This window comes from Carassius carassius, chromosome 46 (assembly GCF_963082965.1).
Source record: "Carassius carassius chromosome 46, fCarCar2.1, whole genome shotgun sequence".
Classification (NCBI taxonomy): domain Eukaryota; kingdom Metazoa; phylum Chordata; class Actinopteri; order Cypriniformes; family Cyprinidae; genus Carassius; species Carassius carassius.
In genome coordinates, this window is record NC_081800.1 from 11,469,598 (window position 1) to 11,486,947 (window position 17,350).

The 17,350-nt window shown below is 38.7% G+C and overlaps 1 protein-coding gene across 1 annotated transcript in view; it reads right to left on the reverse strand.

The window, feature by feature from the left end:
• The window catches only part of LOC132129096 (DNA (cytosine-5)-methyltransferase 3B-like), a 66,974-nt gene that overhangs the window by 26,282 nt on the left and 23,342 nt on the right, over positions 1-17,350 (reverse strand). The window contains exons 2-5 of the mRNA XM_059540543.1: positions 17,053-17,151; positions 7,730-7,880; positions 7,117-7,205; positions 2,280-2,423 (exon numbers count right to left, since the gene is read on the reverse strand). Of these exons, the coding sequence (XP_059396526.1) occupies positions 2,280-2,423; positions 7,117-7,205; positions 7,730-7,880; positions 17,053-17,112 (444 nt within the window). The 5' untranslated portion in view covers positions 17,113-17,151. The remainder of the gene's footprint in view (positions 1-2,279; positions 2,424-7,116; positions 7,206-7,729; positions 7,881-17,052; positions 17,152-17,350) is intronic.

The window sequence follows — 17,350 nt, forward strand, 5'->3', positions numbered from 1 at the left end:
TTCATTCTACTTGAAGGAAGACGTATTTTATTGAGCTAATACTGTTAAATAGAGAGAGAGAAAGAGAGAGAGAGAACCAGTCTAGGGCTATTCTTAAACTTTGAGCTCATTATATTGAAGTACAAATCCAAACACCAGAAATGTTATGCATTTTATAAATAATGAAATGTTAAGAAAAGTATGCATTTTATTTATTCACATGCAGTATGGTTGTTGGTATTTAGCAGTTAAAACCTATTTTTAAACTTGAATTTAAATACTATTAAACTACTTTTAAATCGTCCACAGCTGAGCAACGCGAGAGGGGGATCTGCGCCAGAGCGCGTGAAGTGAATGTGATGAATGAAGTCATTTTCAGATGCAAAGAAAAAAAAATAGCCTAGATTAGGCCCATGCAGGCTCTGCTCTGAAGTATATAATACTTATAATTACTGTTAACCAAGAGTAACAAATTTTAACGGATTAATCGCCTTTTTTCATTTGCTGCATTTTTTTTTATATATAATTCATGTATAAATTGCATTTTATTACATTTAGAAATAATAACGGTTGGCCTAATAATGTTATCATGTACAAACAGGATATATTTAATTCCCTTCAATTTACAACAAATCCTTTAAATTGAACAAATATATCAGAACAAAACAAGAATTAAAAATATAGAATTCTAATGGATAAATATAATTGCAGTATATAATAATATAGGCTTAGCTATAAACAAAAAAAATAATAATAATAATTTAAAGCTAAGCATAAGGTAAGGTTGGGCTTTCTCATTCTCTCACTCGGGAGAAATCCGTTTCCATATTCGTGATGTTGCCCATTTGAAGCTTAAGTATTATTCATGAGGTAAAATAGGCTTTGTTGTTCACGCGTGTTTCAGTATCGATGGAAAAAAAATCATTATTAACAATATGTGGAGTAAGTGGACCGCTGCTAACACTGAATGTCTGGTGAACGACTGCCGTTTCCAGTGAATATGTGCACGAGACACCAGCGCGATCAAACAGCTGAAACAGAAAATACTACATTTTTGGTCACACATAAGGCATAATTCAAAAATGCAAAGTGTTAGTGGTTTGAAAAAATCAAGAATAAAAACAGAGTTAATAATAATTATTGAATTTGTATTATTAAATGCTAGACCGTTCCGATTTCACTCTGCATATGGAACCTGAAGATTTTTTTAAAACCAAGAATGAACCGAATTGAAAATGAAATGAAAACATTTAGCTTTTTATCCGTATATATATATATATATATATATATATACATACATACATGGGCCTTATATTTATTTACTGTTTAATAACAATAGTATGCATATGATCTTTTGTGTAAAGGTCTTCTTTTAATTTTTGATGAGTAGACTGTAGCCTAAGACTATCTTACATTTTAAAATTAACTCACTGTAAATGTTTGAACATTTCTTAAAGATGTTAAAATGTTATATCATAATGTTATTGTTGTTTTACTTCTTCCTTTTATTTCATCTTACAATTACATTCATTTTGCAATCCGTCCATTTGCACCACCTGGCGGTAGTTTCGCGAATGATTTTACCACGCGGCGGTAAAGCCCAGTTAGGCTGTCTACCTACTGTACATGCAGTAGAATGAAATTCCTGTATATATGGAATATATAATAAAAGTTACAGACTGCATGTTAGCTTGCTTATTTTGCATAAGCACATGATATTTTAAGTCAACGTGCCATACTAACGAGACACTATGCTTCTAACCATAGGTTGAGAGAATTTGTGAAGCTGTTTCTGAAGGTTTGTTGATAATGACTGAACTCGTGATCATAGTCGGCTAACAATGGTTAACAATGGTTCTGGAAAACGCACTCCGGCTCAGTCAGGTCCCTACCAACTAGACCATCCCTAACTAACTAAGATTTATATATTTGATATTGATATTGAAAATGTCTTTCCCAACCATAATGCAATACACACTTTGTCTTTTCTCATTTTGCACAACACAGACAAAACAGCTATAGAAAAATATATCGAAAAAGGGGAAGGGGTGATTTCCCCTACCACAGTTTTGATTGGCTGCGGTACAGGCAACTTTAGACTGTCTGACAACATAAAGACACAGTGATAGACAGCTCGACTTAAAGGTGTTGAGTTATGTGTGAGGAGCTGACAGTGGCATGGCAGCTTTAATCTGCTGCGAGGGGGATCTCTATACATCAGCCTTGATTTCACTGTGTCTGACGGACAGAAATTCGCTTAAGGAATAAAGAGGCTTAGTGTGTGCGAATTTGAGCATTACCAGGTTGTTCTGATCCTGTTTGCTAGGTACCCTCTCTCTGTTGCAGGGTTTACTGTGAGCTGTCAGTCCTGCCTGGAAAATTGTCCTTGGACGAGGCCTTTGCCGCAGACCTGTCTCACAACTGGACCCAACGTCAGCCTTTTCCTGAAACCATAATGCCATGACAGTAAGCTGATGCATATGTAGAGCAAATAATCCCAGTTAACAAAAAAAAGGTCCCCAGAAATGGCGAAGACAACCTCCAGACATTCAAGGGGACATTCACAGGATATCCAGCCACCATTCGGGACATTTAGGGGACTTTTGCTATAAGTCCTCTGAATATCATTTTATTTTACTTTTAGGTTAACCAAAGACAACAGACACGTTGTTAGGAGAAAAATAAGCTTATTTTATTTAAACAATTGAAAGGTTGGGCGCTCTTTCCGTGTGTTTATTTGGGGTTATCAGCTGTGGGGTTTGACCGTTGGCAATTCTTCCCGTTGGCTTCTGACCTAAAACAACAAAATAAACATTAAGGAGTGTTATGATTATAAATGTCTAGAAGTATTGTTTGTACATTTAAAAAAGATTTGAAAAGACAATTTGGATTTAGACAAAGGTCCGAAATCTAGCGCACATATGCCTTTCAGTGTGTATTTACCATATGTACGTTCAATATTTAAGTTTAATATTTGTTGATATTAGATACATTAATTATTTTAGCTTTACATGCTAGCTTCAAAAAGTGTTTACATAACAGTCAGCAGCTGTACACAATGGACAACAGCTTCAGCAAATGTAGAAAACCCAAGGCCATGTCCGAGGAAATCACTGGGAGGACAGTTAACCGTCTCTACGAAGCTGAGCATGGCCATGGATACATGCTGCGTGCTTTAAAGAATGACGTCACTCAATCAGGTGCATTTACTCATCACTTGCTCGTATCTTCCAACATGGCTATATTATATTACACTTTTGTTGTTGTTATTTGGCCTTCAGATGCTTAAAGGGAGAATTGAAGCAGTCAGGCAAGTTTACTTTTAGTAAAGTGACTTCCACTTTAATTAATACATATTAAATATACAACAGACACAATTAATGTAACCATTTTAAAGAAAAAAAAGGATGTTTTGTTATCGCTTTTGGAGCAAGGGGTCGGCATCTTGCAGTACCACAGCGTGCAATGTCACGGGGGTTGGTTCACTCCGTTGGCCACAGAAGTAATACAAGTATTTCTTTACTTTTTGAATACACAAATGTGCTTGGTTTAATTTCACCATAATTGCATGAATAACGAACGCCAAGCTGTCTAAATCACTTTAGTTTTGATCATGGTATCCCAAACATTGTTTTCATAATGCAAGGTGCAACGTGATGTAAACAAAAAATACTTTATATAGCATTTATGTGGCATCTTTATTGATACAGTAGACCTTTCAAACTAAGTAGCTTTTGTAGCTCAGACAACATGTGCGACTACCTATTTGAGTTCTCTTTCTTGTCTTCTTAAACAGATGCACACAAAATAATGTCAGAATGGCTGACATAATTGGCTGACGTATTGTTTCCGATCTGCTCTTCACACCAAACCAGCGGGTTCACGTCTTCTTCCACCCATTAACTCTTTCCCCGCCAATGATGAGTTATCTAGTCATTTAGAAGACAATGCTTAACCGCCATTGACGAATTTTTATGGCTTTCCGTGTTTTCACTGTTATACACTTAGGGACGCTATTACACATCGTCTGAACAAGTACAAAACCTCCTAAAAAAAAAGGACAGAAAGACTAGTGATCTCTTATGTAAACAGATGCATATGATAAATAATGCGATCCTCAGAAATAGAAAACAAATATATGAAAACTGCATAATGTTATTGAGTAAAATGATGATCCAGGAAGTGGTATATGGCTGTGTTGATGCGATTTACTGGATTTATGCTTTGATAATGGTACGTAATATTATCCAGATGTAGTTTTTGATAAAAATTAGATTTTCTCACCTTTTTGCTCAAAATTATACATTTTTATGAAACCTACCTATATTAAAGTGTTGATAAAAATAGAATGCTTTAAGCGAGAATAAAACAGATTTTTTTGTTGTTGTTGTTTAAAAGTAGAGGGCTGTGATCTTTATTTTGGTGTATTGCAAATTCAAATATTTATACAGCGAAATATACTGTAGGCCATCAAAATTTTTGTGAAAATCATAAAAATCGCTGGCGGTGGATGGCAACTTTGGGAAAAGAGGTAATGGTTGTACTACTCAGTCCCTTCGCCATTTTGGCTCAAATGCATAATTATTACGGGCTCAACAGTCTTTTTAAGTTGGTCTTCTTCAATTCCAAAACAAGTGTGTTCAAAAAGTAAAGAAAAGCTTATATTTCTTCACTGGTCAACGGCGCAAAACATGACATCACACGCTGTGGTATTGCAAGATGGTGGCGCCTTGCTCTAAAAGAGATAACAAAACATCTTTTTTTATTTAAAATGGCTAGATTAATCATGTTTGTTATATCTTCTTTAAAGAGTAAATCAGTTTACTAAAGGATGTAAACTAGACTGACTGCTTCACAAGTTTAATAACTAAATTAAAGTCCTAAAGTAACATTTCTTGACCAACATTATGACATGTTAATGGGTAAGATTAATTTATTTGTCTTACCTGTGTTATTTTCCGCTTTCTTTTCCTTCAATGTATTTTTCCATTTTTCATGTTTTCCTTGGCTGCATTAAATCAGTCGACTTTTAGAGACATTCTTTTAGAGCCCCTGGGATTCAACCTCATTTTCTTCATGTATGAAATACATAGAGCATAATAAATTGTAGCCTATATTTAATTATATTATTGTAGGGTATCTTATTTTTGATGTTTAAATGATGCTGAAAACGCTCCTTATTTGATGACATCTTTATTTACAGAAGTTAATCCTTTATTTTTTTCCAGAAATTAAAGTTATTCATTTTAACATGAACTTCAATTTACAATTAATTCAAATATATAATTTTTAATCATAATATCAGTCTACAAAACAAAACATGTATTTTGCATTCAGTCCATTATCACAGTTAAATCAAGGGATTTAGTTTTAAAGGTCCCATGACATGAAAATGTCACTTTATGAGGTTTTTTTAACATTAATAAGTTGTGGTGAAAGCATTTTGTGAGAGAAAACGCGTTGCAATGACGAGATCACTGCATTAACGTGATAAACAGACTCTGTCTACTCAATGCTCATCACTGCAGCGATTCATGTGATGGGGAAAGATCAAAAAAATAATGCTATGATCAACACTTACAAGATTTGTTAATCTCGACAGCTGTAATAGTAAAAAAAAAAAAACTAGTAGAAGTATTTGAGTGGGGTTCCACATGTAATACGTATTTCAAATGAAAAGATGTCAGCCAATCACAACATTTGTCCTTTACTCGGAGTCTCACAGCAGACACGCCCCTTTAAACAGAGCATTCAAGCCAGGGGGGGAAATTATGATATAAAAATGCCTTTTATTTCTACATTTTAAATGTAAAAATCATACTAACAATACAAGTACACCTCAGGAAAAAAAAAAAAAAAAAACATAAAATAATCCACATAAAATAATAAATAAAATAATCCACATCCATGGGTTTATATTTTAGATGTAAAATTTATATTATGTATATATATATATATATATATAAATTATAAATGCAAACACTTTACATTAAGGTCTCATTGTTAACATCAGCTAATGTATTAACTAAAATAAACTAACTGATGTTACTTTATTAATGTTGCTGAATAAATGTTCATATTCGTGTCAGTTCATAGAGCATTAAGAAATGTTAAAAGATGTAAAACATGTATTAATGTTACCTTTAGCTAAGATTAATAAATGTAGTAGAAGTATTGTTCATTGTTAGTTCATGTTAACTAATGTTAACAACTGAAACCTTACTGTAAAGTGAATATGATATATGATATGATATTATCAAATTGCTGAAATTAATTGAATAATGATTATTTATTATGATAAATTACTTTCTAAATTTTGATGTTATCTGCTGCATAGTTACAATTTTATAGACAGAAATAATCAAGTAATGAGCTCAATTCAACTTACTCAATATTTCACAAACTAACTCCATATATTTTATCATTTATCAAAACTTTTAAAGGCAACCTGCTACACACAGTACAGCACCTGTTCAGTCTGTAAACTGTATAAATGCCTATAATCTGACTCATATCTTCTACATTTAGCTTTTTTTCATCAATACAGAGTAAAACCACAGATCAGCATAAGCACTACAGAACAGATATAAAATAGTCAGTTCTGCTTATCATGATTTATCTGATTGCAAGTAGTCTTTGCAGTAGAGAATGAATAGCCCTTATCAACTTGAACGGTGAAATGTGTTGATGGAAAGATAACAAACACATAGACATGCATACACATGCACACAGTTTTCCAGTTAGCACATATGTGAGTGTTTGTTTAAAGGGGGGGCAGGAATGCTGCACAATGTGATCTTCTTCATGTCTTATTTCATTACGCTGATAATGCACAGAGGACCACAAAAGTGATACCAAACTCAGGTTTCTGTGTTTTCCTGCATCTGTTCAGACAGGTTTCGTGTTTGTTTATGACATGAGTGAATGGACGGATATATGATTACACCACTAATTTTGTTGCGTTATTTTTACAACACTGCCATTGGTTTAAAAAAAAAACATATTTCCTGTAGTACAGCCACTATGTTTTGTCCTGTTTCAGCTATGTGTCTGGAAACAGCAGCAAAATGAACTTCAGAATGTGAATCGTTCTGTCAGTGTGCGATAAGATCAGATGTGTAGTACGTAAATTCTTACCTCACTGTAGGAGGAATCCCAGGCGCTGTCTTCCTCTGTGTCAGAGCGCTTACGAGATCTCTTTCTTCTGATGCTGTTTTCACTCTCATCTGAAAGAATTAGAGAGCTCATGACAAGGTATAAGCAATTTCAGACACTTAGATAAACTGCATAATACTTTATCCAAAGACTACCTGGTTATGAAATGTAAACACCAGTGATCATTTCATTTTATTTTATTTATTCAACTGTATTGAATGTATATGTAGTATTTGTAACAGTAATATAATACAGTATGTGACATAAATGAAAAATAAATTCCAGACAGCAAATGTTGCTCCTTAATAAGGAAAATACTGTATGTAACATTTTTGATTTCCATTAAAAATACAAGCAAAAAAGCTAAGGCATTGCACCAAGATAAATATAATAACACAGTGCTCCAAAAGTATGACCATATTTGTGTTAAAATAAGACTAGTGTGATAGAATTGTAAAGTTATATCCAATATTTAAATTCCTGTCATAATCGTCAGAATATCTAGCATTCCCATGTAAAAACACATTTCAATTTAACAGGAATTAGGTTGATAACAGTAGTACCAGTGATAATGTGGTAGTAGTAGTCTGTGTACCTGCGGGTGAGGCTGCGCCTCCGTTCTGTTTGGGGCAGAAGGGTGAAGGTGGCTCTGCCGCAGTGAGCGGGCTGTTCTCATTGGTCATCTCCAGACCGCTGTCGCTCTCTAACAATCCCTCTCCCACCGACATGTCACCGTTCACAGCAGCCTGAAAAAAAGAGACATTCTGTTTACAACATTTGGACAACTCAAAATCTTCAATATCAAACAAGCAAAACAACAACAGAACAAAACTTAGGTGTGTTACGGTACAGGACTTTGGTTAATCTTCAAAGCACAAATTAAGATATTTTAATGAAACCTATAAGGTTTCTATCCCTCTGCTGAAAGTCCAGGTAACCAAAACCTAGAAGATCCTTAAAATTTCCAACAGTAAAAGTGATCCATAAGTACTACTGTATATGTGATGCGTTACATGTGTGTGTTTACAAGTGACTAAAAGCCTAAATTAATTCAGTACATCATATAAAGCCATCGGATCTCTTCACAAGACTTGGATTAAACCAGGTTAAAAGATTTATGGGATTTATTGTGGAACAAGATGAGGTTGAGAAAATGATGACAGCATTTTCTTTTTTTGGTGAACTATGATTACTTCAAGTATGTGTTTAATAATAACACAATGACTGGAAAATCTGAAAATATGTCCCTCATGTAGGAATGACAATCCTGAAACATGCATTATTGCTAATGTCATCAGCATGATGCATAGGATCACCTCAAAACCAAGTAAATCTCTCTGTAGATCAAAGCACGAGCTGCTCAATAACCTTAGCACGAAAGCACAAGAGTAAGCTTCAATAAAACTAAACCATGTATTCCGTTTAAGGAGGCAAGTAAAGGCTGGACAGGTGAAAGGGTTTATGGGCTCCTTCATTCATTCAGTTTATCTTTCTACTGGCTCATAATGACACCCCCTTGGCCTGCACTGGTTTTGCCTAAATGGGCCCCTGTCCCCAGGCTCAAGCTTTTGAAAGGCAGAAGAAAGTCAATGGATCAAACCAGGAGGCTAAGACCCCCTTTATACCACATAATACCACACGCACACACACACACACACACACACACACTCACACGCACACACACACCAAGGAATTGCAATGTGTGGAAACTAGGGGTGTAAAGCTACGTGTATTCGTACCGGACCGTTTTGGTACAGGGCTTTCGGTACGGTGCACGTGTGTACCGAATGACCGAATGCAATATTTTGTATGCAGAACATATACATTTTCGTGTTTCCAAACGAACATATTAAGTGGCGGAAGTCTCCGCGTTCAGCGCAAATCCCACCCTGCAGCCGATTCTAAGGCCGGTGACACACTGGCTGCGTGGCGTGAGTGTGGCGTTTCTGTGAGAAGCACCCGGCTGCAGCTGCACCGGGGCCGGGGTTGCACATGCAGCCCCGCCCCATACCTACTCTGATTGGTTCAATCGTCTTTCTTAGACTTACATGATAGGAAATGTGTGCGAAGTTGGTGTAGGACGGAGAATGCTGTTTAAAAAGCTAAAAACGCTGTACAGTTTTATAAAGCCTTCATAATGCACAAAAGAAAAAAAAAACATTAGCCTGTAACTCGCCATGTCCCTGAAATGATTGTTTTGTTAAATTAAGCTGATCTTTAGGCTAACATACGAATATAGTAAATTAATTGGGTTGATTATCCACAGTAAGACGATTAGGTCTTCAGATAGAAGAATGTTACATATCTGGACTCAGTTTGTGTGTTTTTGCCCCTGTGATCCAGTTTCTGTCTTCCGTGTTTGGTTTGATTAGTTTCCAGGGGTGTCTCTTCATCTCCCAATGTGTTCCATGTCCCTGTTAATTTAGTCATGCCATCCACCTGTGTTTCCCCATTATCCCATCTACTTAATCCTTGTCCTTTGAGTTCAGTGTTGTCGGGTCTACTTACTACTTACTAACCACTCACTTGCTACTTACTTGTGTCTTCCTCTGTGATCCATGTTTGGAGAATGCCTATGTTGGATAATAAAGCCTTGTTTCGTTTATCCTTCGGCTCCGTGTTCCTTCCAGCAGCGTAAACGGTAACAGAAGACCCGACCTGAAAAAGTTTAAAAAACTGCGTGTTTTCCCCTCCGTTTTGTTTTCAGTTTTTTTTCCAGTTTTTCTTTTTGTTATGTCGATGGATCCCCTCTATAGCCCCGAATTCCTCCTCCTCCTGCTGGAGCAGGAGGGACTTTCTCTAGAGGACCATACCAAACGGTTTCTCTTGCTAGCTAATGCCACCAGCTACCCGGACCACGCGCTCTGCTCGTTTTATCACACCAGCCTGAACTCCAAGTGCAGAGCGTTGTCGCCCGAAGATGGTCCTTGGGAGGATTTTGCTGCATTTATAGAGTGGACTCTGGTGAGAAATGGGTCACCTCTCACTGTCAGCCCAATGGAGGATCTCGCCAGGTCCACTCTGGACCCAGAGCCCAGCCTACAATCTCCCCACGGTAAGGGGCATAAGCCCGAGCCCACCGATGACGGAGAGCCAGAGAGCAACCCGTCAGACCAGGTGCGAGAGCCGGCGACACTGCCCACCACGCGGGAGCAAAATGTGGAGCGCCAATTGGGTCAAAATGAGGTGGAGGATCGTACAGACTGTGATCCCCAGTTAAGCCCAGGACGGGCTCCTGATCCCCAGTTAAGCCCAGGACGGGCTCCTGATCCCCAGTTAAGCCCAGGACGGGCTCCTGATCCCCAGTTAAGCCCTGGACGGGCTCCTGATCCCCCGTTAAGCCCTGGAAGGGCTCCTGATCCCCCGTTAAGCCCAGGACGGGCTCCTGATCCCCAGTTAAGCCCAGGACGGGCTCCTGATCCCCCGTTAAGCCCAGGACGGGCTCCTGATCCCCCGTTAAGCCCAGGACGGGCTCCTGATCCCCCGTTAAGCCCAGGACGGGCTCCTGATCCCCCGTTAAGCCCAGGACGGGCTCATGATCCCCCGTTAAGCCCAGGACGGGCTCCGTTAAGCCCTGGCTCCCTCATCCCTCCGGCTCCGCCTTGGTCTGGCGTCGTCCATCCTATGCCTCAGGATTCCACTCCTCCGGCTTCGCCTCATCCCTCCGTCCCTCCGGCTCCGTCAGGCTCCTTCATCCCCTCGGCTACACCTCAGTCCTCTGTCACTCTGGCCTCACCGCGGCCTTCCGGATCCACATCGCCGCGTCAGTCACCAGAGCCATATGTTCCGCCTAGGACCTCCGGCGCCTCCCCGTCACCCTGGCTCTTCGGCTCTCCATCTCCGCCTCGGGCTCCTCCTCCACCTGCTCCGTTGCTGTGGGTCGAGTCCCTGGAGTCGGCGACCATTCCTCCTCCATGGCTCCTTCCACCGTCGGCCCCACCTTGTGCCGTTATGGCTGTGGCCTGGGCCCTGCTGGGTGCTTCCTGCTCCAGATCCCTCCTGTCTCCTCCCTCCGTCGTCTCCTCCCTGGCTCCTCCCTCCGTGGTCCCTGTCTGCTGGCCCCCTCCTGGGAGTCCGTCCTCCACCGGAACCTCCTCCCAAGTTCCCACCCACGCCTCCCTCTGTTGTTTCTACGGTGCGAGGACGCACCTACCGGGAGGGGGGAGTAATGTTACATATCTGGACTCAGTTTGTGTGTTTTTGCCCCTGTGACCCAGTTTCTGTCTTCCGTGTTTGGTTTGATTAGTTTCCAGGTGTGTCTCTTCATCTCCCCATGTGTTCCATGTCCCTGTTAATTTAGTCATGCCATCCACCTTTGTTTCCCCATTATCCCATCTACTTAATCCTTGTCCTTTGAGTTCAGTGTTGTCGGGTCTACTTACTACTTACTAACCACTCACTTGCTACTTACCTGTGTCTTCCTCTGTGATCCATGTTTGGAGAATGCCTATGTTGGATAATAAAGCCTTGTTTCGTTTATCCTTCGGCTCCGTGTTCCTTCCAGCAGCGTAAACGGTAACAAAGAATGAATTATGAATTAAATAATTTTAGAAAATATGATTATTTCATATCATCAGAGTATGAGAAAGGAAAATGAAAGGGGTGTATCATTACTGTTTTAATTTATATAGCATGACAAGACAATTACTTCTTACATATAATTATCCGTCATGCAGTTGATAAATGACACTGCAATATTCTAATGTGTCTGCCAATTCAATTTTTATGAAACTTTTAATTTTCTTTACTACATTGCAAAACATATACTTTTTCTCCCCTTTATTTCAGGAAAATATGCTGCTCCTCGTTATTTGAAAGTGAAGAAATCGATAAACTTTTATTTAAATCGGCCAGTGATGATTCTGAAAGGACATACCTGTAAACCTTTGCTTTAGTAACAAACACAATTTCATGATAATTGTGCTCTTATTTTAGTGCAGTCTCACAGCCACTGTCAAATACTGAGATAAACTTTATAAAGTATCATCTATTTATATTAAATTGGTATCTTCTCCGATATACATTTTGTGACCATTGAGCCGATTCTTTTCAATCAGCTGGAATGATTCGGGACATTCTACGTTTAATGTGGCTTAATGCATTAAAACAAGTGTTTTTAAAAGACCAAATTCAGTAAACAAATTAATAATAAAGCATTCTATTCACTGACAGGCAGATGAGTCCAGAATAAGAATGCAATGTGTTTAATTACGTGTTAAGCATTTTCCTCCCATAGAAAACCATTAGACTAAAAGGAAAACGCATAAACGGAGGTCTCACGGGTTTGGAACAACATGAGGGTGAGTTATTAATGACATAATATTGATTTTTCGATGAACTAACCCTTTAACGGAGCAACTGATTTTGTGTGAAAATAAATAATTCAAGTTATTTGTTTTGTTTAAAAATCCTATAAATGTATGAGGTGGCAAGAGGGGCCTTTTACCCCACACATGAGGAAAGAGGCACCCCAGCACGGGGTGAAACAGAGCCCCACGGATACAAATACTTAAGCTAAAATAATGTTGTATGTTGTATTAATAATGACTAATAATGTTGTATTAACATTTAATATATAACCATTATTTTGCTAATAAACATCTAAATAAATACAACTCTTTGGAAATTAATAATTTATTATCACGGCAAGCGATTGCAGTTGGAGTATACTGTAGTTCTGTGTAACTGCATAGATAAACCATGCTGTCAGCAGGCATTTCATAATCTAGAAGGACAAAAACATTGTTAATAATTTTGATATAACATTCCAGATGAGCAATGCAATAAAATACAATGTTTTGTTCGTTTATATTCCAATATTCAAGAGAATAGTATTCAGTGAATTAACATTATCCAGTGAATTATTCTCGACTCTGTAGCTATTAAACAGCGTATAAACCTACTAATATGGTAGTTTAAAATGAAGTTGATTAAATTTAACATGAAAGACTAATTTTCAACACTTAAAAAAAAAGATGACTGAAAAGAGGAAAAACCAATGTAAAGTATATTCTTACTTCAGTAAATAGCTGATGACTTTGCCACGTTTTTCATTAATAAAATTAAAAACATCAGTGCACAATTTTCCACACCACAATCAGTCAAGGTCATATCACCAACAAACATACACTCATTTACATCCTTCTCTTCGCTCTCTGAGGCAGAAGTCCCAAAACTTATCCTTTCTAATCACCCTACTACTTGCCCGCTTGATCCTATTCCATCTCATCTCCTTCAAGCCATTTCTCCTGCAGTTGTACCTGCACTCACTCACATCATTAACACATCCCTCTGAACTGGTGTTTTTCCCTCATCATTTAGACAGGCCCGTATAACTCCACTTAAGAAACCCCAACCTCAACCCATCTCTTTTAGAGAACTACATACCAGTTTCCCTTCTTCCTTTCATTGCAAAAACACTTGAATGAGCTGTGTTCAACCAAGTCTCTGCATTTCTCACACAGAACAACCTCCTTGACAGCAACCAATCTGGCTTCAGAAGTGGACATTCAACTGGGACTGCCTTGCTCTCAGTTGTTGATGCCCTAAGACTGGCAAGAGCGGAATCCAAATCTTCAGTACTTATCCTGCTTGATGTGTCCGCTGCTTTTGACACGGTTAACCACCAGATCCTCCTATCAACCCTACTGGCAAAGGGCATCTCAGGAACTACACTTCAGTGGTTTGAGTCTTACCTATCAGATAGGTCCTTCAAAGTATCTTGGAGAGGTGAGGTGTCCAAGTCACAACATCTAACTACTGGGGTGCCTCAGGACTCAGTTCTTAGACCACTGCTCTTCTCTGTCTACATGGCATCATTAGGTTCTGTCATTCAGAAACATGGCTTTTCATATCACTGCTATGCTGATGACACTCAACTCTATCTCTCATTGCATCCTGATGATCCGACGGTAGCTACTCGCATCTTAGCTTGTCTAACAGACATTTCTTGCTGGATGATGGACCATCACCTTTAACTCAACCTTGCCAAGACAGAACTGCTTGTGGTTACAGCAAACCCATTGTTTCATCAGAATTTCACCATTAAGTTAGGCACATCAACCATAACTCCTCCAGCCAGAAGCCTTTATGATTGATGATCAGCTGATTTTCTCAGACCACATTGCTAAAACTGTCCGATCCTGCAGATTTGCTTTATTCAACATCAATAACACCAGACCCTTTCTTTCGGAACATGCTGCACAACTCCTTGTTCAAGCTCTTGTTCTGTCCAGGCTGGACTATTGCAATGCCCTCTTGGCAGGTCTTCCAGCCCAGTTCTATTAAACCTTTACAATTAATCCAGAAAATGGCAGCAAGATAAATTTTTAATGAGCCAAAAAGAATACACGTCACACCTCTGTTTAATATATATATAAAAAAAACATTTTTAGTTAATTGTTAGCCTTTTTGAAATTATGTTCATTTACTGTACATGTACTCAATACTTGGTAGGAGCTCCTTTTGCTTTAAAAACTACGGACTACTTTAACTACTTCCTGCCTCAATTCGGCGTGGCATGGAGGTGATCAGTTTGTGGCACTGCTGAGGTGGTTTGGAAGCCCAGGTTTCTTAGACCGTGGTCTTCAGCTTATCTGCATCGTTTGTTCTCTTGTTTCTAATTTTCCTCTTGAAAATAGCCCATAGATTCTCTCTGGGGTTCAGGTCTGGTGAGTTTGCTGGCCAGTCAAGCACCAATACAATGGTCATTTAACCAACTTTTGGCGCTTTTGGTAGTTTGGGCATGTGCCAAACACAGCTGGAAAATAAAATCAGCTTCTTCAAAAAGCTGAATAGCAGAAGGAAACATGAAGTGCTCAAATTTATTGGGTGCACGGGTAAACGGGTGCAGTGACTTTGGTTTTCAAAAAACACAGTGGACAAACACCAGCAGAGGACATTGCACCCCAAATCACAGACTGTGGAAACTTAACACTGGACTTCAAGTAACCTGGGCTTTGAGCTGCTCCACCCTTCCTCCAGACTCTTGGACCCTGGTTTCCAAATGAAATACAAAACTTGCTCTCATCTGAAAAGAAGCCATTGGACCAATGGGCAACAGTCCAGTTTTTCTCTTTAGCCCAGGTAAGACGCCCGTGACATTGTCTGTGGTTCAGCTAATTCCTTAACACGTCTGTGTGTGGTGGCTCTTGATGCCTTGACCCAAGCCTCAGTCCATTCCTTGTGAAGTTCACTCAAATTCTTGAATCGATTTTGCTTGACAATCCTCATAAGGCTGCGGTTCTCTTGGTTGTTTGTTTTTGCATCAATTCAACTTTCTATAAAGATGCTTGGATACCGCACTCTGTGAACAGCCAGCTTCTTTGGCAATGAATGTTTGTGGCTTACCCTCCTTGTGAAGGGTGTCAATGATTGTCTTCTGGACAACTGTCAGATCAGCAGTCGTCCCCATGATTGTGTAGCCTAGTGAACTAAACTGATGGACCATTTTGAAGGCTCAGGAAACCTTTTGCAGGTGTTTTGGGTTGATTAGCTGATTGGCATGTCACCATATTCTAATTTGTTGAGATGAATTGGTGGGTTTTTGTTAAATGTGAACCAAAATCATCACAATTAAAAGAACCAAAGATTTAAACGACTTCAGTCTGTGTGCACTGAATTTATTTAATACACGAGATTCACAATTTGAGTTGAATTACTGAAATTAACTTTTCCACGACATTCTAATTTATTGATACACCTGTATATGAATAAAGCTTTGCGTATGGATCCGCACGTCTCTTTCACTCCATAAGACACATTTTTATAGGTTACGAAATAAAAGTGAAAGTGTTATTTATTTTTATAAATAACATTTGTGTTCATTTAAAACCGAATTATCCAAATGATTCATATGATAGTGTTTGGCAAGAATTTTTGAATACTTAATGTTTCAAACAAACCTTAAAGCAAACAAATCTCCCTTAAAGCTAACCAAACTGAGATATTCTTTTTTCTTAAAACGTGCACTGTAAATGGAAAGGGGGGCAGGATTACTTTTTTACATTCAGGTCATGAATATGACAAGATTCAGGATTTCAGAAAAAAAATACTGATATCGTGACAGCCTTACACCACAGACTTCTATTTCTGTCAGCACATTTTTGAGCCAAGAGCCAAGTTAAAATTACTCTCTGTGGTTACTGACAGCATATGAAAAATTTTGTCGGTAGCTTAACCCATATTTAACACAAACATTCCTTTAAGTATAAAGAAATAATTACGTTAGAACACAGACATGCTGCAACAGAGTAAAAGGATGTCAGAGCCATTAAAGACATATCATAACACAGATTTGTTAGTATAGAGTAGGTTCAGTTGAGTTCAAAATGACATGGCACGTGTTCTTGGGCATCTGAATGGCCAGTCTGCTTCTCTCTCCTCCCCGGCCAAGCAGCTGATCTCTGGGATCCAGAGCACTTCCTCAGCCAGGTGCAGCATTCAAAGAGCTTGCTCTCTCTCTTTCCCCCTCTCTCTCTCTCTTTGCACTCTATGGAGTGCAGAATCAGAAGAAAGTAATGACGCAGTCTTGCCTCATTTATAGTTACAAAGAATATGGAGAAAAATCTGGAGAAAAATGTTAGAATGTAAAAAATTCAGAAAAAAGTTGAGTCAAGCTGCCAGTCGACTCAGCTCTTCCTCCAAGAGAAACAGACAGTACCACTTCCCTCTCTCTCGCCTCTCTCTAATCTCATAAATTCCTCTGCACCTTTGACCTCATTTTGAACTCAAAACACCGGAGACGAGTGAGATACCCACACCACTCCACACCTCCACACAGTGTTTGTGTGCATGTAGGAGAGAAAAAAATGGTTTCTGAAGTGAAAGTAAGGCTGATATCATTCAAGTGATTCAGATACTGGAACAGTGTGTCAGGGTGGATTTTGTATTTTCAGTGAATAGCGGTCTTTATCTTACCGTGGCAGTCATCTTGTCACTTTCCGCCATGATAGTGGAGGAGTATTTGTTGGATGGCATCACTATTTCAGTCGTTTTTATAATTTCTTCTTCTCTATCCTGTCAAAAAAAGAAATATTAGACTTGGATGAATGACAAAAAGAGGCAAAATATATCAAATCTAGAGATATGAACCCAATGACTTAAAAAAACCTCTGAGAAAAAAATAAATGGATAGTAGTGTAGGACCATTTTTCAAATCGTCATATCGTCAGCCTGTGAGGTTGCGATACATGATATTATCGTGCATGGGTGGAGC